The sequence below is a fragment of the Bidens hawaiensis genome, unplaced genomic scaffold, assembly GCF_021521415.1.
Source record: "Bidens hawaiensis isolate Kalapana, Puna unplaced genomic scaffold, B.hawaiensis_p1.1 tig00048722_1, whole genome shotgun sequence".
Classification (NCBI taxonomy): Eukaryota; Viridiplantae; Streptophyta; class Magnoliopsida; order Asterales; family Asteraceae; genus Bidens; species Bidens hawaiensis.
Genome location: NW_027498714.1, coordinates 2,907 through 24,706, shown reverse-complemented (window position 1 = coordinate 24,706; position 21,800 = coordinate 2,907). Strand labels below are relative to the sequence as shown.

Below are 21,800 nucleotides of genomic sequence, written 5' to 3'. Positions count from 1 at the left end.
GAACCCTAACAGCTCAATTGAACGACTAATTTACATAAAGAAAAAGCATAATCGGTAAGAAATTGACGGATATACCTGCCAGAGAGAATTGTTGAATGCAATTAAAAACCAAATTGTAATACAGAACAGAGGAAGTTGAATTAAAATTTAAAAGTATGGTTTTAATCAAACAGAGCATACCTGGCCACTGCCAAAGGCTTCCTCTCAACTTCCAATTCATATTGTAACAAAACAATCTCCTGATTTTCAAATTCTGCATCTGCCCCAAGGTGGGAAAATATTAACTCCAATTACCAAATTATTAGCAAATCAGAACATACATGAAAAACCCTAAGCATGAATCCTAAAAACTGATAAAACTTATGCTATTAATTTTGTTAAACTAAAATCACAATTAATGCTACCTGAGGAAAATGTGAGGCTCAAAAGCTGCTACCATCCTTATTGGATTGAGCCTCGCCGGATTTAGTTTCAATTAACCTATATACAGAGCAATTGCAGGCAGCGGCAAATCTATTATAGGCAAAGTCGATGGATTGTACTTTCTGTTACCTACAATTAAATAGGTCGGGAATTGAAGGTCGTCAAAGTTGAACGGATAGTTGTAACATCGCTGGAGCAACTGAAGGACCAAGCCAAGTAAAGTGAAAATTAAAGTCGCCTGAGGTTGATTGTAACGTTGCCGGATAGTTACCTTAATTTATGCTACCTAAGCCAAAAGTTGCCGGAGCCCTTAATGACCATTCAATACTACGGCGTCTGAAGGTGTGAGAAGGTTGAAGATGAAAGGTTGCCTGTATCTTTTATAAAGTAATATAGAGAGTCATATAATACCTCAGGCGAGTACCATATATTTATTCGTGTTGCGTCTTGTTTTGGGTTAACCAATACCTGAGTTGCAAGTACCGAATCAATATCGTAATTAGGGGTGCCAATCGTGCTGGGTTGACGGATTGACGGGTTGAGATTCTTCAACCTAACCCAGCCCATATATTTATTCGTGTTGCGTCTTGTTTTGGGTTAACCAATTTTACATTCATATACAAATATGATTAATATTACGTGACTTAGTAATAAATTAAGCACTTAATTACTCTTATTCATATAAAACATTTTAATAATTTGTGATAATCTAATTGTTGTTGTGTATTTATTTCTCATTCCTAATTAACAAACTTAAGTTTACATATTTAGCTAAAGATAAGAGATGATAGGGCATCCGTATGGGTAAGGTATGTGGCTTCCAAATTCCAAACCACATGGTGACACCGCCACCACCCCGTGTGGGTATAGTGTATGCTTCACTCTGTGACAAATGCTTGCTACATAAAATTGATCCCATGGTAACGATTGGAGAATTAAAATGAATTAATAATTAATTATTACACATGCGGGTATGTGCTGCTAGTAATTTTGTAGTTTGTTGGTACTTAAAGGTAGAAATGATGTGATAGTGTAAGATTAGCCGGTGCATGGCCGCATGAGCAGTACCCATGACTCCATGAGTGTCTCCTCCCTCATAAGAATAAATGAATGAAAAGAATGAGATAATAGACAGGTATAGCTAATAAAATAAAAGTGTTAGAAGTAAAAAGTTAATAAAAGTAGTTTAAAAAGAAATTAGTTTTATTTAAATTTAAATGTTAACTGATAAATTAAAATTAAAATTCTAAGTATTTAACTTTGAAGTTTAAACTTCTTAACTCTAAAATCAAAATATTAATTTCTCTAAAATTCTTAAATGGGTTAACAGAGTAACCCATTTTTTAATGGGTCGAGTTTGGATTGACCTGTTTAAGAAAAACAAGTCGTGTCAGCCGACTCAAAACTTATATTTTTTCGTTTCGGGTCGTGTCGGATATTGACACCCCTAACCATAACTAATTGAACCAATACCTAATGAATTTCTACCGCGTCCCTCACCTCACTGCAACATGTTGGTTTAAAACCATAACAGCTACTTGTAATTAATCACTTAGTTTTGATTATTTGGCATTATAATACTGTAATAAATGACAGTATAATTATTTTTTATTTATAAACAAACAAAACCAACATTTAATATTATTATTAATTGATTGAAGAAACGTGACTTCCGTGTGGAATCAAAGTAACTGCATACCTGTACTCCAGTTCTTTTTGTAAACATGCGTTCAGGTATGGTTTTCAATATGCTAAATACGAAGAGATTCGTATGAGCAAATTATGTTTTATCATATTTTATTTACTATGATAGAGCCCGTGTGATACACGGATTGTTAAAAAGTAAAATAAAAAAAATAATATACGTATTAACATATCTTATGGATTAATTCATAAGATATAAATAATTTACTAAAATACATAGATTATTAGATTAGTAAGAATAATTTGTATTTGCATTTTAAAAGTAATAATTTTTTTTTTGCTAGTAAATTTATCATTAAAATCAAAACGATTACAATAAAGTGGCAGACAAACAGGCAACAAGCTGCGCGCAACCCCCTTTTAAATAGCAAAACCAATTCTACTAAAAACAAAGCGTTGGGTCGTAGGAGACGACAAAGTACCATGAACGACACGCTGAACCCTGTTTAGAAAATTCACGGCCTCCGAGGCCAGAAACACATGTTGATTTTCTAAACAGGCTTTCTCGTGTTTGGCAACTTTGCCCGATTCGGCCTTCAACGCTGCCTGACCCACAACAAATCCGCGGTCCCTGAGCCCGACAAGAGGAGACACTCCTGTAAGGTCCACACAAACGTGTTTCCCCCCTGCCCATCCAAACACAAGAATATCAGCTGGTCGTAACGTGGACCTCCCTTTGAGCGGATTTGGAAGAAAGTTAACTGGGGCCTCCTTTTTTGCAGAAATCCCTGTCCGTTTAAGAACATCGCACAGGACATCCCTAACCAAATCATGCCTATATTTAAAATGGAAGGTTGTGAATTTATACCAATTAAGAAAAAGAAAAGACTAACATCAATTAATCCTAGTTGAATTGGTAAGCCATAAATATTTTAAAAGTAAGGTATTGAGTTTAGTTCCCATCAACAACATATTTTTCATTTTATCATTCATGAAGTAAAAATTGTAAAAATGGAGTGGAAAAATTATGTTGCTTTAATATATAGGTTGACTAGGTTAGTGACCCGTGTGGTACACGGGTCGGAGAAAATAAATTTGAATTTGAAGAATATTTAAAAAAATTGATAAAATAATTAAAACATTACATGATTAGCCATTTACCATTACTCATAACGTGTGTTACAGATCACCATGCACACACCGGAACAGAAAAACCAAAACGTTCATCCAATTGTTATGTCTCTATCTCTCTCTATATATATATGCGAAAGAAAAAGAAAGATCTATGTTTTATAATAATAATAATAATAATAATAATAATAATAATAATAATAATTAGAGGGTTTAAATGGTAAGTTAAAGAAAAGAAAAGGAAGTTTGTTGTTATTTGAATGGGGATAGAGAGAAAGGATGCGAGAGCGATTGGATGATCATCATCTGTAACAAAACCAAAATGCATGGTGGCTAAACAATTCTTCTTCCCTTGAATGAAGAATTTGGGGTTTTGAACGTGATGATGTTGATCCTCCAGAAAAGATATAAACACTACTACTTGAAATTGGGTTGACCAAACAAATTAACCTCATTATACACAACGAATTTGAAAATCCCAAATCAGTAAATGTATTGGAATTAACATCAAAATGAAGTATTGTTTTGTCACCTACAATCCAAGGCTGACATTATTTCATTTATACAATTTGACAGATTATGTAATGAATTAAGTGTAAACAAAATATTTAACTTTGTAAGTTTAAATAGGATACCAACATATGAACTACAATGTTCCATAAAATAAAATGCAAAAGAAATTCAACATATAAGTCGAATTACAATCAATAAATGCAACTTCAATTTAATATAGATTTCACAACTCTCTAAATACCTCCTTGTATACCACATTTGTAGTTGTATTGGTAACATTACCGTTCTTGTCAAAGATTAGCAGTTTAAGCCCGTCTCTACTTTTTACTCGAGATAATGCTACGTATAGTTGACCATGCGAAAAAACTGGCTCCTTCAGAAACAAACCCACTTTAGATAGCGACTGTCCTTGACTCTTATTTATCGTCATTGCGAAACATACGGCCAGTGGAAATTGTCTTCGTTGAAACTTAAAAGGATTTTTTTTGTCAGTAGGTGTGAGTGACGTCCTATGTATATAAACCGGCCCCCAATGTTACTTTCAGATATAATTTTAGCTGTTATAACACGATTTCCTAGTGACGTTACTTGAAGTTTGGTTCCATTACATAACCCTCCTTTTTGATCAAGATTTCTTAATAGCATAACCAGAACCCCAACCTTTAGCACCAATTTATGATTTGGCAAACCAGATAATTTAGCCCGTTTAGAATATCAGACGAGTACAATGATTCATCAAAATTTTCATTAAGATACTCCTCTTGGCATATACTATCTGAACTTAGATATTCCTTTTCATTACCTGGAAAAATCGATAGCAACCGATCATTGATCTCTTGAACAACTTCATTAGTAGGTGCAAGTAGTACTCTGTCTTCAAAGAAATTTGGTTTCTTGTAATTTGATAGAATAGAAGAGTAGACAAAGTTAATAAGATCAGAAACAAGATCCAACGAAACTTTAATGAGAAGATCATCAGGAATTACAATACTTGCTTCCCCGTCATTGTTTCCACCAACTTTTCCTTCACCTAAATCCAACAGCCATTGAGCAAATAACTTAGTTTGTTCCATATTAGAGGGATCACCTAATACATGCAACCTCATGTTTTTAGTTAGTCTTAGGATTTTGCATTCTGACCATAAGTAAGACGAACTTAAAGAAGAATTAAATATGTCACTTCTGCTACCGTTTTGAACAACTGGTAAAATTTGCTTGAAATCACCTCCAAAAACAATTACTTTGCCACCAAACGGCAATGTATTACATTTTAGCACGTCTTTCAAAGTCCTATCTAGTACTTCAAATACATGTTTATGAACCATTGATACCTCATCTCATATTATCAATTTGGTTTCACTTACAAGTTGGGCATCATCAGTGCCTGGCTTTATAGTACATGAAGAGTCTTCATTTAGGTTTATCGGAATATGAAATCTAGAGTGTGCCGTCCTACCTCCTGTCAATAACAAAGATGCAATTCCACTAGAAGCAACATTTAACACAATCTGACATTTGGATCTTATGCTTGCAGATAATGTCTTCCATAGAAACGTTTTACCAGTTCCACCATAGCCATAAACAAAAAAAAAACGCCTCCTTTATTTATTTAAACTGCTTCTGTGATTTCAAGGAAAATGCACCTTTGTTCTTCAGTCAATGAAACAAAAAGATTATCATACTCGTTTTGAAGATCTTGCGGTTCATAATTAAGCTCTTTGTTGATCAAAAGATTGTTAGAGGTAGATACAGCATGATCATCAGGGAAAGGCATGGTTTCAAAGTTTCTTAGTGTCGAACCATTATGAAGTAATAGCTTTTCAATCTCATACAATGTCAAGTTCTTTATTTTATCTTTGGTAATTGATAAATTTGTAGAAGAAAAACAGAAAATTACAACTTTAGTGTTACATCTATCTATATATCCTTTTATATAAAATTCGTTTTGAAGATCTTGCGGTTCATAATTAAGCTCTTTGTTGATCAAAAGATTGTTAGAGGTAGATACAGCATGATCATCAGAGAAAGGCATGGTTTCAAAGTTTCTTAGTGTCGAACCATTCTGAAGTAATAGCTTTTCAATCTCATACAATGTCAAGTTCTTTATTTTATCTTCGGTAATTGATAAATTTGTAGAAGAAAAACAGAAAATTACAACTTTAGTGTTACATCTATCTATATATCCTTTTATATAAAATTCTAAAGAAATTAAATTGTTTAATAAACTTAACTAACCTGTAGAATTTAAAGCACGCTGCTGATTGTAAAGAATACCATCTGACAAAATTTCCCCACTTTTTTCCCAAACAAAATCGGGTCTAGATAGACAGTGAGACGTTAACATCGTGGCAAATAAATTTCTTAAATAACCACCGGAACAAGAATTACTTGCTTCTTTAATTGCTTCAATATACTCCATATCATCATCTAATAGACCACGCTCATAGCATGCATCTCTAAACGTAGGGAATACTACACCATTTACAGTGCAGATGTCCTCAAATGATGTTGGACCTTTTACTTTGTTTAGTATAATTCTTAGAAAATACGCTTCACCAAGTGCTGGAGACACTGAATGAATTCTACCAATGGAGAACCCAACTTTTCTTCGTTCCCAATATTTTCCATGTTTTTTCCACACAAATTTAGAGGGAAATTCAATATAATTAAGATCTTTTGCCTCATCATAAATTCGATTACACTCCATCCAAGACTTGAACATTGTTGAAGCCACTGAATGGTTTTTAAGGATATCTTCAACATCATCATCCGGACCATAAAAAACTTGTTGCTTATCAGGAAGATGGAACGGAAGTCTCATAATTGAAGGTTATCTATAATGAATATCAAATGAAAAAATCCTCCAGGCTGCTTCACATGTTGAAAGATATCTACAATCATAGTACTCTTTTATTTCATCCACTCCTTCATCTAAATCATCTTCTTTACTATTTTGTACAACAGAAACAGTTGTTCTGTCCGGACCCTTGTTAATATATTTAAATAAATACTTAATTGATCCACTTTGATTGCACCACTCCACGTTAATATGTCCCTGATATTTTCTTAAAAGCTTATGGTTATACAGAACAACACTTCGGTTATCTAAGTGAACATCAGACTTGACAACAAAGTTTCCCGAATCTCTTCTTTTGTATATAGGAAAACCCTTTGTGTCAACACAAGTTTCATCACGGAACTTCTTTGGAAATTTTTTTGAGCATTTCTTATTGACCATACAGGAACATTTTATATTTTCAGCACCACATGGACCATGGATCATAAAATCGCTTACAAGTGAATACAGTTCAGGGTCTTGACTCTTGTCTAGAATCTCAATGGAAATAAGCGGGTCAATATGTTCAACTGTTGGAACCTTGTTGTCGGGATGCATAAATAAGCATATATGTGCATGAGGCAACCCTCTTTTTTGGAACTCCACCATGTAAACAACTACATATAATTTAGGAAACGTTAATTATGCTTACTGTTAAATAAACATAATAAAACATTATATATATATATATATATATTAATGGCAATAAAAATATTTTAATAAAAACCTATATCGTATCTGCTTGAACTTTTCCGAGCAATGCCTTTTCTTTCAAGTCTTTAATCAATGCATCTAACTTGATTTTAAACAATCTGCATAATATATCAGGCTTGTCTTCGCCCTTAAGTGTCGTATCTTTAAGAAACCTTTTAACTTCGGGCCAATTTGGATTACATGTAAAAGTTATGAAAAAATCAGGGTATCCAAACCACTTACATAGAGACATGGCATCTAAATAGCTCTGCGTCATGTATCGAGCCCCACCGGTAAAAGATGACGGTAATATAACACGTTGTCCAACTTTTGAAGCATCTTTATTTCCTTTGTTTTTAATATTGCTTAAATTCTCAAACGTCTCACATCTAAGAGCCTTCTGCTCTCTTCGAATGTAATAGAGCCGTTCATGTGACATCTGACCCGATCCGACCCGACCCAGGTACCCGTTTCTCCGATCCGATCTCTCTCTTTTATGATTTAATATTTATACTTATATTTTACTTTTAATAATAATATATATTTTCCTTCCCGCCTCTTTCTCTCTCTTTCTTTCCGCCGTCCCGTCCCTCTTCTCTCTTTCCGCCTTGTTTCCCTCTTTTTCTTCTAACTCTGTGCTTGTCCTTTGTTCCTTCCCGCCTAAGGTTGTCTGCGCAGCTCCACGCGCCAGACCCCTTACAAGGAATCCTGCGTGAAGACCACCTGTTTCAGCGATACGCGAGACGAACTCTTCTCGCAGCGCGCTAAGAATTGTAATTCTTCTCGCAGCGCGCTAAGAACGGTAGTTCTTCCCGCGACGCGCTAAGGATTGTAGTTCTTCTCGCAGCGCGCTAAGAATCGTAGTTCATCCCTCGACGCGCGAAGAATTATAGTTCTTCCCGCGGCGCGCTAGGAATTTTAGTTCCTCCCGCGGCGCGCTAAGAAATGTGATTCTTCCCGCGGCGCGCTTAGAAATGTAGTTCTTTCCGCGACGCGTTAAGGATAGTTCTGTCTGCCTTCGCGCTCGCGCTCTCTTGACCTTCTGTGTCTGCCTTCGCGCCTTAGCCTTCTCGCGCTGAATCCTTCGAGTTTTCTTCTGTTTAAATCTAGCCGTTTGCTTTTGTGTTGTCTTATCTTTTGAGCTGTTGACCTAATCTGCTTTATGTCTGAAAAGTTACTTTCGGCGCAGCATGCGCACCAACCCCATTGGTTGACAGATAAAGTGACTGACATTATCTTTTGAGATCTGCTTTTTCCATGCTTGACCAGTACCTTTATCTGACCCGCCCATGCTTTTTACTGTTCCCTGTCAGCTTTTCCTTTGCCCCCTGCAGCTGCCATATCTTTCCATATCTTTTGCTTTTGGAATCTTTTACTTTTTGAGATCTTTTCCCCTTTTTCTAGGGATTGTGTCTCCTAGGGTTTCTCTATAAATAATAGTATTATTTTTCCTAACACTACACACACAAAACACTTAATCTCTCCTGTTCTCTTGCCCCTTGCTCTCTCTGCCGTCTTCCTCTCTGCCTCCGTCTTCCTCCCTGTTCTGCCCTGCTTTTTCGGTAATATATATATTATATATAATAATTTACTTATTAATTATGCTAACTCATAATCAAGACTTAAAACCAATCATTAAAACAATAATCTTATTTATAGGTTAACTTGTGCTTGTTTAAAGTTGGTTCTTGCTTTATCTTACACCGCATCGTTTATCAAGTGAGTAATCTCGTACCTAATCCCTTTTTGCTTTTAAATGTTTTGGGATGTTCATGTGTTCATACAAACTTAGAGTCTTAAACTTGTTTATGAACTTTAGTCGCGCAGTATCCCATGTGTTGAGGACGTTTACTTGGCTGTTTATTTGTATGTGTGTATCATTAACCGCTTTGTTCGGCCTATTCCGAAGTTTTCATGGATCCATTAGATGAACACGGGAGACCTATCGTTTACGGTTTTCTTTGTTTACACTTGCACAGATGTTTTCTCGTTTTTGTGCTCAATTGGGAGCACGGATTGAACTATGAACTATGAGCTATGATCTATCTAGGCTTGATCACAATCTGATTGCACCCTTGTTAAACACCAGACATACACGTGTTGCGCGCAGATTTATTGTTACCTATGTATTGTATTAAACTTGATTTCTCACCAACACGCAAGTGTTTGACGTTTATTTTAACACATGTTCAGGTTTGCAGTAGCTGTTTTGGAGCTTGTGGACACGTAGGACGTTTTTACTTTTGGACCTAGAATTAAAATGTATCAAGACAAGTTAATGTTGTTTGAATGTTATAATTTATAATATATTGATTTATGTTTGATTTATGTTCTTTATTTTCCCCGCTGCGCGTGCGCGATAAAATGTGTATTAATAAATATTGACACCAATAGTGTCGCGAGTAATGAAGCAATATGTGGCGCCCCGATGTATAATCCGCCTTTGGTCGGGGTGTTACAGATTGGTATCAGAGCTCGTTGACTTTAGGATAGGTGGTTAGACGTAACGGCCTAGAATACCTAAGAGTCCCTTCTCGCGCATGAGAGAAATCTCATGTTTGCGCGCTTATTGTTAATTACTCGTTATTTGTGAATATGCTCGCGCTTGCGCAGTATATGATTTTATGTTTTATTTCGCGATATTTCGATTTTTGTTGAATTTCGATTTTTATTGATTTTACTTACATATTCGTTTGTGGGATTTGAAAATCCGAAAAGTCATGGTGATACATGAATAGTTGATTTTCAATTTCCATTTACGATTATGTTCTGAGGTTGGAGACTTGAAAAGTCATGGTGATACATGAATTGTCAACCTCCAATACTCATTTTCTTGTATATTTTATATTGAAGATTGGAAAGTCATGGTGATACATGAATCGTCAATCTCCAATACTCGTTTACTCGTATATTTTAAATTGGGAATTCGGAAAGTCATGGTGATACATGAATTGTCGATTTCTGATTCGAATTTGTTACCTTTATTAAGTCTGCATTTAAAGTCATTTATTTTACTTTAACTTTTGATAGCATCTAACTCCGTGAAACCAAGCTTTATAAGATTAAAACTTTGCGCTAAAACCAAGATATTAACTAAAATTAAAATTTTTATAGAATGCCTCCGCTATCTCGCCGATTTCAGAGAAGAGAAGCCTCGCGCATGCGTAGACAGCAACGTTCCCAGGAAATGGCCGCCGCAATAGCCCAAGCCTTGAGCCAAAACAATACCTCCAGTTATAACATTAAGTCCTTTAACGCGGGTAACCCTCCAAAGTTCACAGGTCTTGAAGGAGCCACCGTGATGCTCCAGTGGCTTGAGAAAATCGAAAACACTTTCCTCCACACCCAATGCCCCTCAGACAGACGAACCCTATATGCTTCCAGTGTCCTGGAATCCAGAGCGCTTACATGGTGGAATGGAGTAGCTCATGCGCGTGGCGCAGAAGCTGCTTCCAGCATACTCTGGGAGGAATTTAAGGATCTCTTGACGCGAGAATTCTGCCCTCCCAACGAAGTTAAGCGCCTGGAGGAAGAATTTTGGAATCTTAAGCAGTACAGCGGAGAAGCGCGCGAATACGCGACGCGCTTCCACGAGCTAAGCTTACTGGTCACACTGCTGAAAACTGTAGAGTCCTTCCCGCCAATCCAATTGCGCCAACACCACCAGTCTACCCGCAGAATCCACAACCAACCTACCAAAACCCACGACCCAGATCGTGCTTTAACTGCGGTGATCCAAGTCATTTCCGGAACGCGTGCCCAAGGCTACAAGTTCAGATTACTCAAGCGAATCCGGTGAACCAAATTTCGAACCAAGTGACGCGTGGCCGAGCTTTTAACATAACCGCGCACCAAGCGCAAGCGAATAACGACGTAGTTAATGGTACATTTTTGCTTAACGGATTTTATGCATCTATGCTTTTTGATACTGGCGCCGATCGAAGTTTTATCTCTCGCGCCTTCGAGCAGAAGCTTGCGCGACCGCGCGATGACTTAAAAGAAGATTTTTCAGTTGAATTGGCTAATGGTGAAACTGTTTTAATAAACTCGGTGATTAAAGATTGCACGCTTAATCTTAACGAAAACGATTTTCTAATCGACCTCATCCCTATGCCTCTTGGAAGCTTTGATGTTATCATTGGTATGGACTGGCTCTCGAAGAATCGCGCCGAAGTTATTTGCGCCAAGAAGTTGATTCGCATTCCTCGAGAAAATGGTGATCTTCATATCTACGGCGAAAAACCCTCCAGTGGTCTTAAACTTATGTCTTGCGCCGAAGCCCAAAGACTCATGCGGAAGAAGTGTATTGCATTTCTAGCCCATGTGGTTAAACCCGATGAAGGAAAGAAGCTTCGCGATATCCCTGTTGTGCGTGATTTTCCTGAAGTTTTTCCTGATGATCTTCCTGGTATCCCTCCCGCTCGTGAAGTCGAGTTTCGTGTTGATCTTGTCCCTGGTGCTTCCCCCGTTGCTAAATCTCCTTACCGTCTTGCACCCGCTGAGATGCAAGAATTGGCCAGCCAACTCCAAGAGTTGACTGCTAAAGGATTCATTCGCCCTAGCTCTTCGCCCTGGGGTGCTCCGGTGTTGTTCGTTAAAAAGAAAGATGGATCGTTCCGCATGTGTATTGATTACCGCGAGTTGAACAAACTCACCATTAAAAACCGGTATCCCTTACCACGTATTGACGACCTCTTTGATCAACTCCAAGGTGCCTCTTGTTTTTCCAAGATCGATCTCCGCTCTGGCTATCACCAGTTGCGCATCCGCGATGAAGATGTTCCGAAGACTGCTTTTCGAACTCGTTATGGCCATTTTGAATTCTTGGTCATGTCCTTCGGTCTAACCAACGCACCCGCCGTTTTCATGGATCTAATGAATCGGGTGTGTAGGCCTTTCTTGGATAAATTCGTGATCGTGTTTATCGATGATGTTCTGGTGTATTCTAAGACCAAGGCCGAGCATGAGCAACATCTCCGATTGGTGTTGCAAAAGCTTCGAACCGAGCAACTCTATGCTAAGCTTTCCAAGTGTGAATTCTGGTCTGATGAAGTACAGTTTCTTGGTCATGTTGTAAACAAGATGGGTATTCATGTCGACCCATCCAAGATTGAAGCAATCAAGAACTGGATTACGCCATCCTCTCCTTCTGAGATCCGTTCCTTTCTGGGCTTAGCTGGTTATTACCGGCGTTTCATTTCGAACTTCTCAAAGATCGCTTTGCCTTTAACAGCTCTGACGCACAAAGGTAAATCGTATATTTGGGGCTCGAAGCAAGAAGAAGCCTTTCTAACGCTCAAGCGTTTGTTGTGTGAAGCTCCTGTTCTTGCGCTACCTGAGGGTAATGATGATTTTGTCGTGTATTGCGATGCATCCAACCAAGGTCTCGGTTGTGTTCTTATGCAACGAGGCAAGGTTATCGCTTACGCATCAAGGCAACTTAAGTTTCATGAAAAGAATTATACAACTCACGACCTCGAGCTTGGTGCAGTTGTTTTTGCCTTGAAGATCTGGAGACACTACCTTTATGGTACTAAGTGTATCCTTTACACTGACCATAAAAGCCTTCAGCATATCTTTGATCAAAAGGAACTTAACATGAGGCAACGCCGATGGAACGAACTCATCAGCGATTACGATTGTGAGATCCGGTATCATCCTGGTAAGGCTAATGTGGTAGCCGATGCGCTCAGCCGAAAACCCTGCCAACTTAACTGTATCTTGCCGCGCACCCAGCTTCACTTCGCGCCGATTCAAAGCAACCTTGAATTGCGTATTCGTGACGCGCAGCGCGCATCCATCAGTAATGGTAACCTTCGCGCCGAGCTAGCGTGTGGCGCGGAAGCACTCTTTGTGCCTAATCTGAGTGGAATTCTCTGCTATCTCAATCGCATCTGGATTCCCTTTGATGAGAATCTTCGCGCTGATATCCTGAGTGAAGCGCACAAATCTCGGTATTCTATTCATCCTGGCACTGATAAGATGTACAAGGATTTGCGCATTACTTATTGGTGGCCCGGTATGAAAAAGGATATTGCTGTGTTCGTAGCTAAATGTCTGACTTGTTCTAAAGTGAAAGCTGAACACCAACGCCCATCTGGTTTGCTCGAACAACCAGAAATTCCTACGTGGAAATGGGAATGTGTAGCGATGGACGTTATTACCAAGTTACCTTTGACAGCAAGCAAACATGATAGCATTTGGGTAATAGTGGATCGATTGACTAAGTCTGCTCACTTCCTGCCCATTCGTGAAAACTACCGTGTTGAGCAACTCGCGCAGCTTTATGTCAAGGAAATTGTCTGCCGCCATGGTACTCCTTTGAGCATCATATCCGATCGCGATGGCCGTTTTATATCTCGCTTTTGGAAATCTCTCCAATCTGCGCTAGGAACTCGCTTGGACATGAGTACGGCATATCATCCTCAGACTGACGGTCAGTCTGAGCGAACTATTCAAACTCTTGAGGATATGCTCCGATCTTGTGTTCTTGATTTTGGAGGTAATTGGGATTCGCACCTACCTTTGATCGAGTTCTCTTATAATAACAGCTATCATTCCAGTATTGGTATGGCCCCATTTGAAGCACTTTACGGTCGTAAGTGCCGCTCCCCGATTTGTTGGAGCGAGGTGGGAGAAGCTCAAATCACAGGACCCGAACTTGTTCAAGAGACAACCGATAAAATCGCCAAGATCCGTGATCATCTGCTGACTGCCAGAAGCCGACAGAAGAGTTACGCAGATCGTAGGCGAAAGCCTCTCGAATTTCAAGTTAGTGATCTTGTTCTCCTCAAAGTGTCGCCTTGGAAAGGTGTTGTCCGCTTTGGGAAGAAGGGTAAGCTTGCTCCTCGTTATGTTGGTCCATTCAAGATTCTCGCGCGTGTGGGAAAAGTTGCCTACAGACTTGACCTGCCGCCCGCGCTCAGTAATGTGCATCCAACGTTCCATGTATCCAATCTCAAGAAGTGTTTAGCCGACGAGAACCTTCACATTCCACTTGATGAAGTTCAAGTTGATGAAACTATGCATTTCGTTGAGAAGCCTGTTGAGATTATGGATCGCGAGGTAAAGCAAACCAAGCGCAGTCGTATCCCTATCGTGAAAGTTCGCTGGGAGTCCAAGCGCGGAGCCGAGTTTACATGGGAAAGGGAAGATCAAATGAAGATCAAGTACCCGCACCTGTTCTCTGCGCAACCTACTTCGAGATAAATTTCGGGACGAAATTTCTTAAAGTAGGGGAGACTGTGACATCTGACCCGATCCGACCCGACCCAGGTACCCGTTTCTCCGATCCGATCTCTCTCTTTTATGATTTAATATTTATACTTATATTTTACTTTTAATAATAATATATATTTTCCTTCCCGCCTCTTTCTCTCTCTTTCTTTCCGCCGTCCCGTCCCTCTTCTCTCTTTCCGCCTTGTTTCCCTCTTTTTCTTCTAACTCTGTGCTTGTCCTTTGTTCCTTCCCGCCTAAGGTTGTCTGCGCAGCTCCACGCGCCAGACCCCTTACAAGGAATCCTGCGTGAAGACCACCTGTTTCAGCGATACGCGAGACGAACTCTTCTCGCAGCGCGCTAAGAATTGTAATTCTTCTCGCAGCGCGCTAAGAACGGTAGTTCTTCCCGCGACGCGCTAAGGATTGTAGTTCTTCTCGCAGCGCGCTAAGAATCGTAGTTCATCCCTCGACGCGCGAAGAATTATAGTTCTTCCCGCGGCGCGCTAGGAATTTTAGTTCCTCCCGCGGCGCGCTAAGAAATGTGATTCTTCCCGCGGCGCGCTTAGAAATGTAGTTCTTTCCGCGACGCGTTAAGGATAGTTCTGTCTGCCTTCGCGCTCGCGCTCTCTTGACCTTCTGTGTCTGCCTTCGCGCCTTAGCCTTCTCGCGCTGAATCCTTCGAGTTTTCTTCTGTTTAAATCTAGCCGTTTGCTTTTGTGTTGTCTTATCTTTTGAGCTGTTGACCTAATCTGCTTTATGTCTGAAAAGTTACTTTCGGCGCAGCATGCGCACCAACCCCATTGGTTGACAGATAAAGTGACTGACATTATCTTTTGAGATCTGCTTTTTCCATGCTTGACCAGTACCTTTATCTGACCCGCCCATGCTTTTTACTGTTCCCTGTCAGCTTTTCCTTTGCCCCCTGCAGCTGCCATATCTTTCCATATCTTTTGCTTTTGGAATCTTTTACTTTTTGAGATCTTTTCCCCTTTTTCTAGGGATTGTGTCTCCTAGGGTTTCTCTATAAATAATAGTATTATTTTTCCTAACACTACACACACAAAACACTTAATCTCTCCTGTTCTCTTGCCCCTTGCTCTCTCTGCCGTCTTCCTCTCTGCCTCCGTCTTCCTCCCTGTTCTGCCCTGCTTTTTCGGTAATATATATATTATATATAATAATTTACTTATTAATTATGCTAACTCATAATCAAGACTTAAAACCAATCATTAAAACAATAATCTTATTTATAGGTTAACTTGTGCTTGTTTAAAGTTGGTTCTTGCTTTATCTTACACCGCATCGTTTATCAAGTGAGTAATCTCGTACCTAATCCCTTTTTGCTTTTAAATGTTTTGGGATGTTCATGTGTTCATACAAACTTAGAGTCTTAAACTTGTTTATGAACTTTAGTCGCGCAGTATCCCATGTGTTGAGGACGTTTACTTGGCTGTTTATTTGTATGTGTGTATCATTAACCGCTTTGTTCGGCCTATTCCGAAGTTTTCATGGATCCATTAGATGAACACGGGAGACCTATCGTTTACGGTTTTCTTTGTTTACACTTGCACAGATGTTTTCTCGTTTTTGTGCTCAATTGGGAGCACGGATTGAACTATGAACTATGAGCTATGATCTATCTAGGCTTGATCACAATCTGATTGCACCCTTGTTAAACACCAGACATACACGTGTTGCGCGCAGATTTATTGTTACCTATGTATTGTATTAAACTTGATTTCTCACCAACACGCAAGTGTTTGACGTTTATTTTAACACATGTTCAGGTTTGCAGTAGCTGTTTTGGAGCTTGTGGACACGTAGGACGTTTTTACTTTTGGACCTAGAATTAAAATGTATCAAGACAAGTTAATGTTGTTTGAATGTTATAATTTATAATATATTGATTTATGTTTGATTTATGTTCTTTATTTTCCCCGCTGCGCGTGCGCGATAAAATGTGTATTAATAAATATTGACACCAATAGTGTCGCGAGTAATGAAGCAATATGTGGCGCCCCGATGTATAATCCGCCTTTGGTCGGGGTGTTACAGTTCACTTTCGATCATCGTATAATCATCAACTAATTGCTGTTGAAACAACCTCCTTGAATTAAGAGTCGTAGAAAACTCATTTACTCTGTCTTGAATTCGGTAAGCAAAAAATTCTCTCATAGTCGTTTTTTTTTCTTTTGGCTTCTGAATCTTGAGCAACACCTCGGTGAAGAATGTCGACTGTGTAATTATCTTCACCATATGGATATATCAATGGATATTGAAGGGCGAGGTTTAGAACCTGTTGCTGGTAGAAGACTTCCAATGCTATGATAATTTTAAAGACAGTTTTAAAACAATTGAACAAAAGTGGTTTCTGGTATTTAGGTGAATATTCGCATATATTATTCATCGAAATCGGTTTAAAAAGGTTATATAAAAAATATAACCAAAACCATAATTGGATAAATGTTTATTTATATACCTATTGATTGGAGAGAACTTTTTATCTTTGCATTTATCATTGCTGCATTTTGATCGCTCTTTCAAACCCCTTTGGACATGTGCTGCAAGATAAGTAGTACCACTGTCGGTTGGCGATACATACTTAATGGTGTCAAGAATGATGACTGATCTAACCTGTAAGAATAGACAAATGATATTGTGATATGTACTATTAGCTTTTTAAATACAACTGAATCTGTTTAATACTAATAACAGCAAATCGTTTTCATATAGACTTCTGCAATGTTATTGAATTCAGTCTTGATAAGGAAATCATCTTCAAGAGAGCAATTGACAGATGCGCCAATAGATTTCTAACTGGAACCCGCTAGTCCACTTGTTTGCTCAATCAGCCTAAATATATAATTACAACAGTTGTAGTATTATATTAATATAAAGTTATAACATGTATTGAAAACATTAAAGTTAAACATAATATGCATTAACAGCATATAAAGTAATAACAAACCTTTGCTTAAATGATATTATGGCTTGAATGTCTTCATCGATGAAAAGCTTTGAATAAACAAAGTTGTTTGAAGCCCGTGTTTTTTCTACAAAAAAGTTTAACATGTTTTTGTTATAAAATAATAAAAAAATGATTGAAAAAATTTAAAATAAACGTGCTTAGTAAACAACATTTTAAAACTTACTTCCCCAAAACTTGAATCTACCAAATTGCAAGATAATTACAACGTTTGTTTTGTCCGGATTATTTGAAATATAATCCGTCATCTGATTAGCATAATCCCCAAAGAACGTGACATTAATAGCATTACGGTTGTATAGCAATTCAGATGTATTTTAATATTAAAAAAAATGCTAATTAAAAAAGTAACATAATTATTAAAAAAAACTAACTTCAAATCTTCAAGGTGGACAATAACTTTAGGTGTCGGTTCCCCTCCTTTTCCTAGAAAAGTAGTGGGCTTTTCTGAGCTTGTAATGTATTTAATAATATCTGTATAGATAGTTTAGATTAAAATAAATTTTTAGATAAAAAATGAGGTGATATATGTATAAATAGTATAGATTAAAATATAATTTCTGAAAAAAAAAAGTGAAAGTAAAATTAATTCACTCAGTTACTAACCAACTATATGAAATGGTGGAAACAGATTGTTGTTCATATATTCAAAACTTGCAAAAGTAAAGCCATACGGTTCTCCCAAGAAATCACTAACTCCAACAATGTTAGTTTCATGATTAAAAGATACTTTTTTAGGATTCCCCATAAACTTGTTGGCAGCACGATTTTCAGCAAAAGAGGCCTTAGTAATTAAGATAGTAGAGTTGAGTTCAATCAAGCTTTTAAAATTGTGCCAATGTTCGTTAATGATGCTACCCAGCATCTTGTTTCCCTATCATTTAAACATAAAAATACAAGACGTTAATATTTAAGTAGCAAGCATTAAAAATATGTGTCTAACCAATACACATTAAATTACCTCTTCATCCACTAAAACCATCTCAACAGTGTGAACTTGACACTGTAACATATAGCTCATATTTTTCCACAACCGGATAATACGGACCTTGACATTGAAAACCTTTGTTGACACATCAAGTTTGTTGAGCATGGTAATTTGAATATCTTCCAAAGTGTTGCAGTGTATGAAAAACGAAAACAGTTGCATATCAACAGTTAATATTTGAATATAAATAATGAATTAAAATTTATCTGGTATTGCCAATGAGTTGCTTTTCATTGGTAGAAGCTGACATATTGGTTGATATAAACAATAACCAGAAAGTGTAGAATGATGAGGGAGCCGTCCAGTAGTCTTTGATTTATAGCTGCGTATACATAAACAGTTCCTGAAAAATGGGAAGTGTAATTTCAAAGGAGTAAAGATAGGAGTAAAATGATAAGAAATTCAAATTCAAATAGTCATTATCTTCAAAATGATTAAATTAAAATAACTAATGACATGGAAATATCAAAAGCATAAAATTTGAAAAACAGAGCGATAATAGAGGAATGTTTAAACAAATTTGATTAACGCTGGAGAAAAATGTGTTAAATATGCCAAATATTTATTCTGTAAACCCCATTTAAAGGTATTTTAATTTGTATCTGTTTATTAAAAATATTAATGTGTTCATAATTAGATTTTGACCTAAATTAACAACCAAGTCCCTGTCGTTCTAATCTTGGACCCAAATTTAAATTGTTTTATATGTTTAATACCCATTTGCAAGTTATTAAAAAAATTAAAATAAGTGTTGAAATAATAATAATAATAATATAAGATAATGATATAAAATATAAAATTACTAATACCATGTTGTTTTCCTTGTAAACACCAAAGGGTGAACCATGAACAGACAGAAGCATCTCACACTGTTTCGGAAGCCTTAAAGTTGCGTGATACCAACCGACATCCTCCCGCTACTTACCTGCAATTATAACAACTCCTGATATTAAATTACTGATAATAAAAAATAATATTTTTAATAATGATTCTCATTATTCAATGAAAACAGAAGTATTAAACATATATCCCAGGAGTTTGCATAGATTCATCAATGCCAAGAATATGAGTGTCCGATGGCTCCCCTATAACGTAGAACCTATAGCATGAACCCAAAAAAATACCCTATAATTCTTTGTATTATATAAATGACGGTAAGTAAAGAAACACATTTGAAAGTGAATGAATACATACAAGAATCTTTATTGGAGAAAACCTTAACCTTAAACAACTTATTCAAATAAATTAATTCCCATATTCCAATCCATAATATCACTTTAAAAACATTCATCCACTTTACCCATAACTTAAACAATAAATAAACAAAATTAATCAACAAACATAACAACAATAATAAAAACACAGAATTTAAAACAATTACTAACCTGATATTAACATTAAAACTATTAATATGGTCAGAAACATTCTTAGAGACCCATTTTTCAGCAACTTTCATACTCCCAGCCATAGTAGCCAGCATATCATTAGGAATCACAACCATAACTTCAATTCCAGACTTAACTAAAGCCCTTAAAGTCCCATAATCAGCATCAAACAGCTTCACCTTTTGTATTCCATTGTCAGTCAACAGCGTCACCACTGTTTCTGGTGGCAGAGGGTGTGATGAGTGATGACTGTGTTGTCACACCCCAACCTAAGGCGGAAATGCCGGGGCGTGATCCGATTGCTCACAGCTCGAAGATACTATCATTGACTATAAGTGACAATATCTAATTAACTATTTTATTCAAATATACACACATTACTCAAATACAATAAACAATTTAAAATACACGAATATAAGTTCAAATAAAGTTTAACTTGATAATATCCTATAGTCTTGTCTACATGTCCAACTTCAATCTTCAATACTAACAACCTGCATATGTGTAGAAAATGGAGTTTATCAACAACACATGTCGAGTGAGATGATCACCAATTTTGACACAACAAATAATATATATGATATATGATAGATAAGTGATAAATGCGCAAACCAACCATGTGATAGTAATCAATCAAATCATAACAAAACATGTGTATAATCAAATCACAACCAAAGATTTGATAGTGTGCCAATGAATCGTTGCCAAGCGAATCGGGCATTGATTACAATGACTGTGATTGTTGGTTTACCTTTGCCAAGCGAATTGGGTTCCGGTTACTAAGACGGTCGTATGATCTTACTAATGAGAATCCAAGACTTGATATAATACAAACACACTTAAACAAATAGCAATTTGCAAATATAATTTAATTGATACAACACGCAATGATCATGTTTGCGCGATTGTTTGAGATATATATATATATGATAGAAAATATGAATAAGTAAGCATATGTCCCCAACATGTTTGAAAACAGTATATAAAAAGGGGAATGATCAAACTCACCTGATCGAATAAGCCAAACGGGAATGTTTATGACAAGAAGGTGGAAATCACACTCCTCGAGAATTACCGACAAGAATCCTAATTAAATAATGTTATGAGTGAATTATAAATGATATAATATGTATAACGAATTTAGGATTTCGATGTGGATTGAGTTACAATTATGATTGGTACATTATGGATTAAACGATTGATCTCTACAGATTATTGTAGTCATTTAATTATAAAATCATTGTTTATAATATAATTGAATTTACATTTAACTAGTTTAAATAAATGAGTTGAGAAATACAATGATAAACGTTTAATTTATATATTTATCATAAAATTTATATTCTTGTAAATTTTAACGAAGGTCTAATGATATAAATATAGGTAACACGTTTTAATACGTTTGTTATACTCATATATATATATATATATATATATATATATATATATATATATATATATATATATAACGTACAAATGAAATTAACATGCTAAACAGGAGAATCAAGTAGAGTAATTATATATACAAGTAGAGTAATTATGTAATTACAGTATAGAGTAATTACGTAATTACTTTATGATGTAATTACATAATTACTCTACTTGTATATATAATTACTCTACTTGATTCTCACATTTAGCACGTTAATTTCATTTGTATTTGATCCAAACCCTCTATATATATATATATATATATATATATATTAAAATACATAATAAATAAATAAATTTATGAAAGCGTTCAACGACGAGAAACACCAATATTGGTGTTAAATCTTAATAAAATAATCGTTAGTGTATTATTAATAAGACATATATATATATATATATATACACATACGCATTACACAAAAACTTACAACAAGACTAATTTACATAAAACAACAACACAGTGATGTCGGTTTATATAAATAACGTTTATTTGATGTTTAGTATTAATTATAACATGTTAAAAATCATTTAAAACGAGTTAAAAAAACAAAA

The 21,800-nt window shown here is 36.5% G+C and overlaps 2 protein-coding genes across 2 annotated transcripts; both read right to left on the bottom strand.

Annotated features, from left to right (window-relative positions):
* Positions 1-3,952: 3,952 nt before the first annotated feature.
* On the bottom strand, positions 3,953-5,036 carry LOC143597628 (uncharacterized; the record flags this gene model as incomplete). Its single annotated transcript, XM_077076074.1, has 2 exons — positions 4,401-5,036; positions 3,953-4,084 (listed from the first exon to the last, which is right to left on the bottom strand). Coding segments are annotated over exons 1-2 (768 nt in total), but the record flags the coding sequence as incomplete, so codon positions are not given.
* A 284-nt stretch (positions 5,037-5,320) lies between these two features.
* LOC143597627 (uncharacterized) lies at positions 5,321-6,532 on the bottom strand. The gene is made up of 2 exons (XM_077076073.1): positions 5,947-6,532; positions 5,321-5,565 (listed from the first exon to the last, which is right to left on the bottom strand). The coding sequence occupies exons 1-2, from the start codon at positions 6,530-6,532 to the stop codon at positions 5,321-5,323; spliced, it is 831 nt and encodes a 276-aa protein (XP_076932188.1).
* Between the last annotated feature and the right edge of the window lie 15,268 nt (positions 6,533-21,800).

What these genes read in the sequence shown, in the direction of transcription:
- LOC143597627 (XM_077076073.1), bottom strand. Translation starts at nt 6,532, where the DNA reads ATGAGACTTCCGTTCCATCTTCCTGATAAGCAACAAGTTTTTTATGGT. An exon ending in GCGTGCTTTAAATTCTACAG is followed by an intron (nt 5,566 to 5,946) that starts GTTAGTTAAGTT and finishes CAATTACCAAAG; the next exon opens with ATAAAATAAAGAACTTGACA.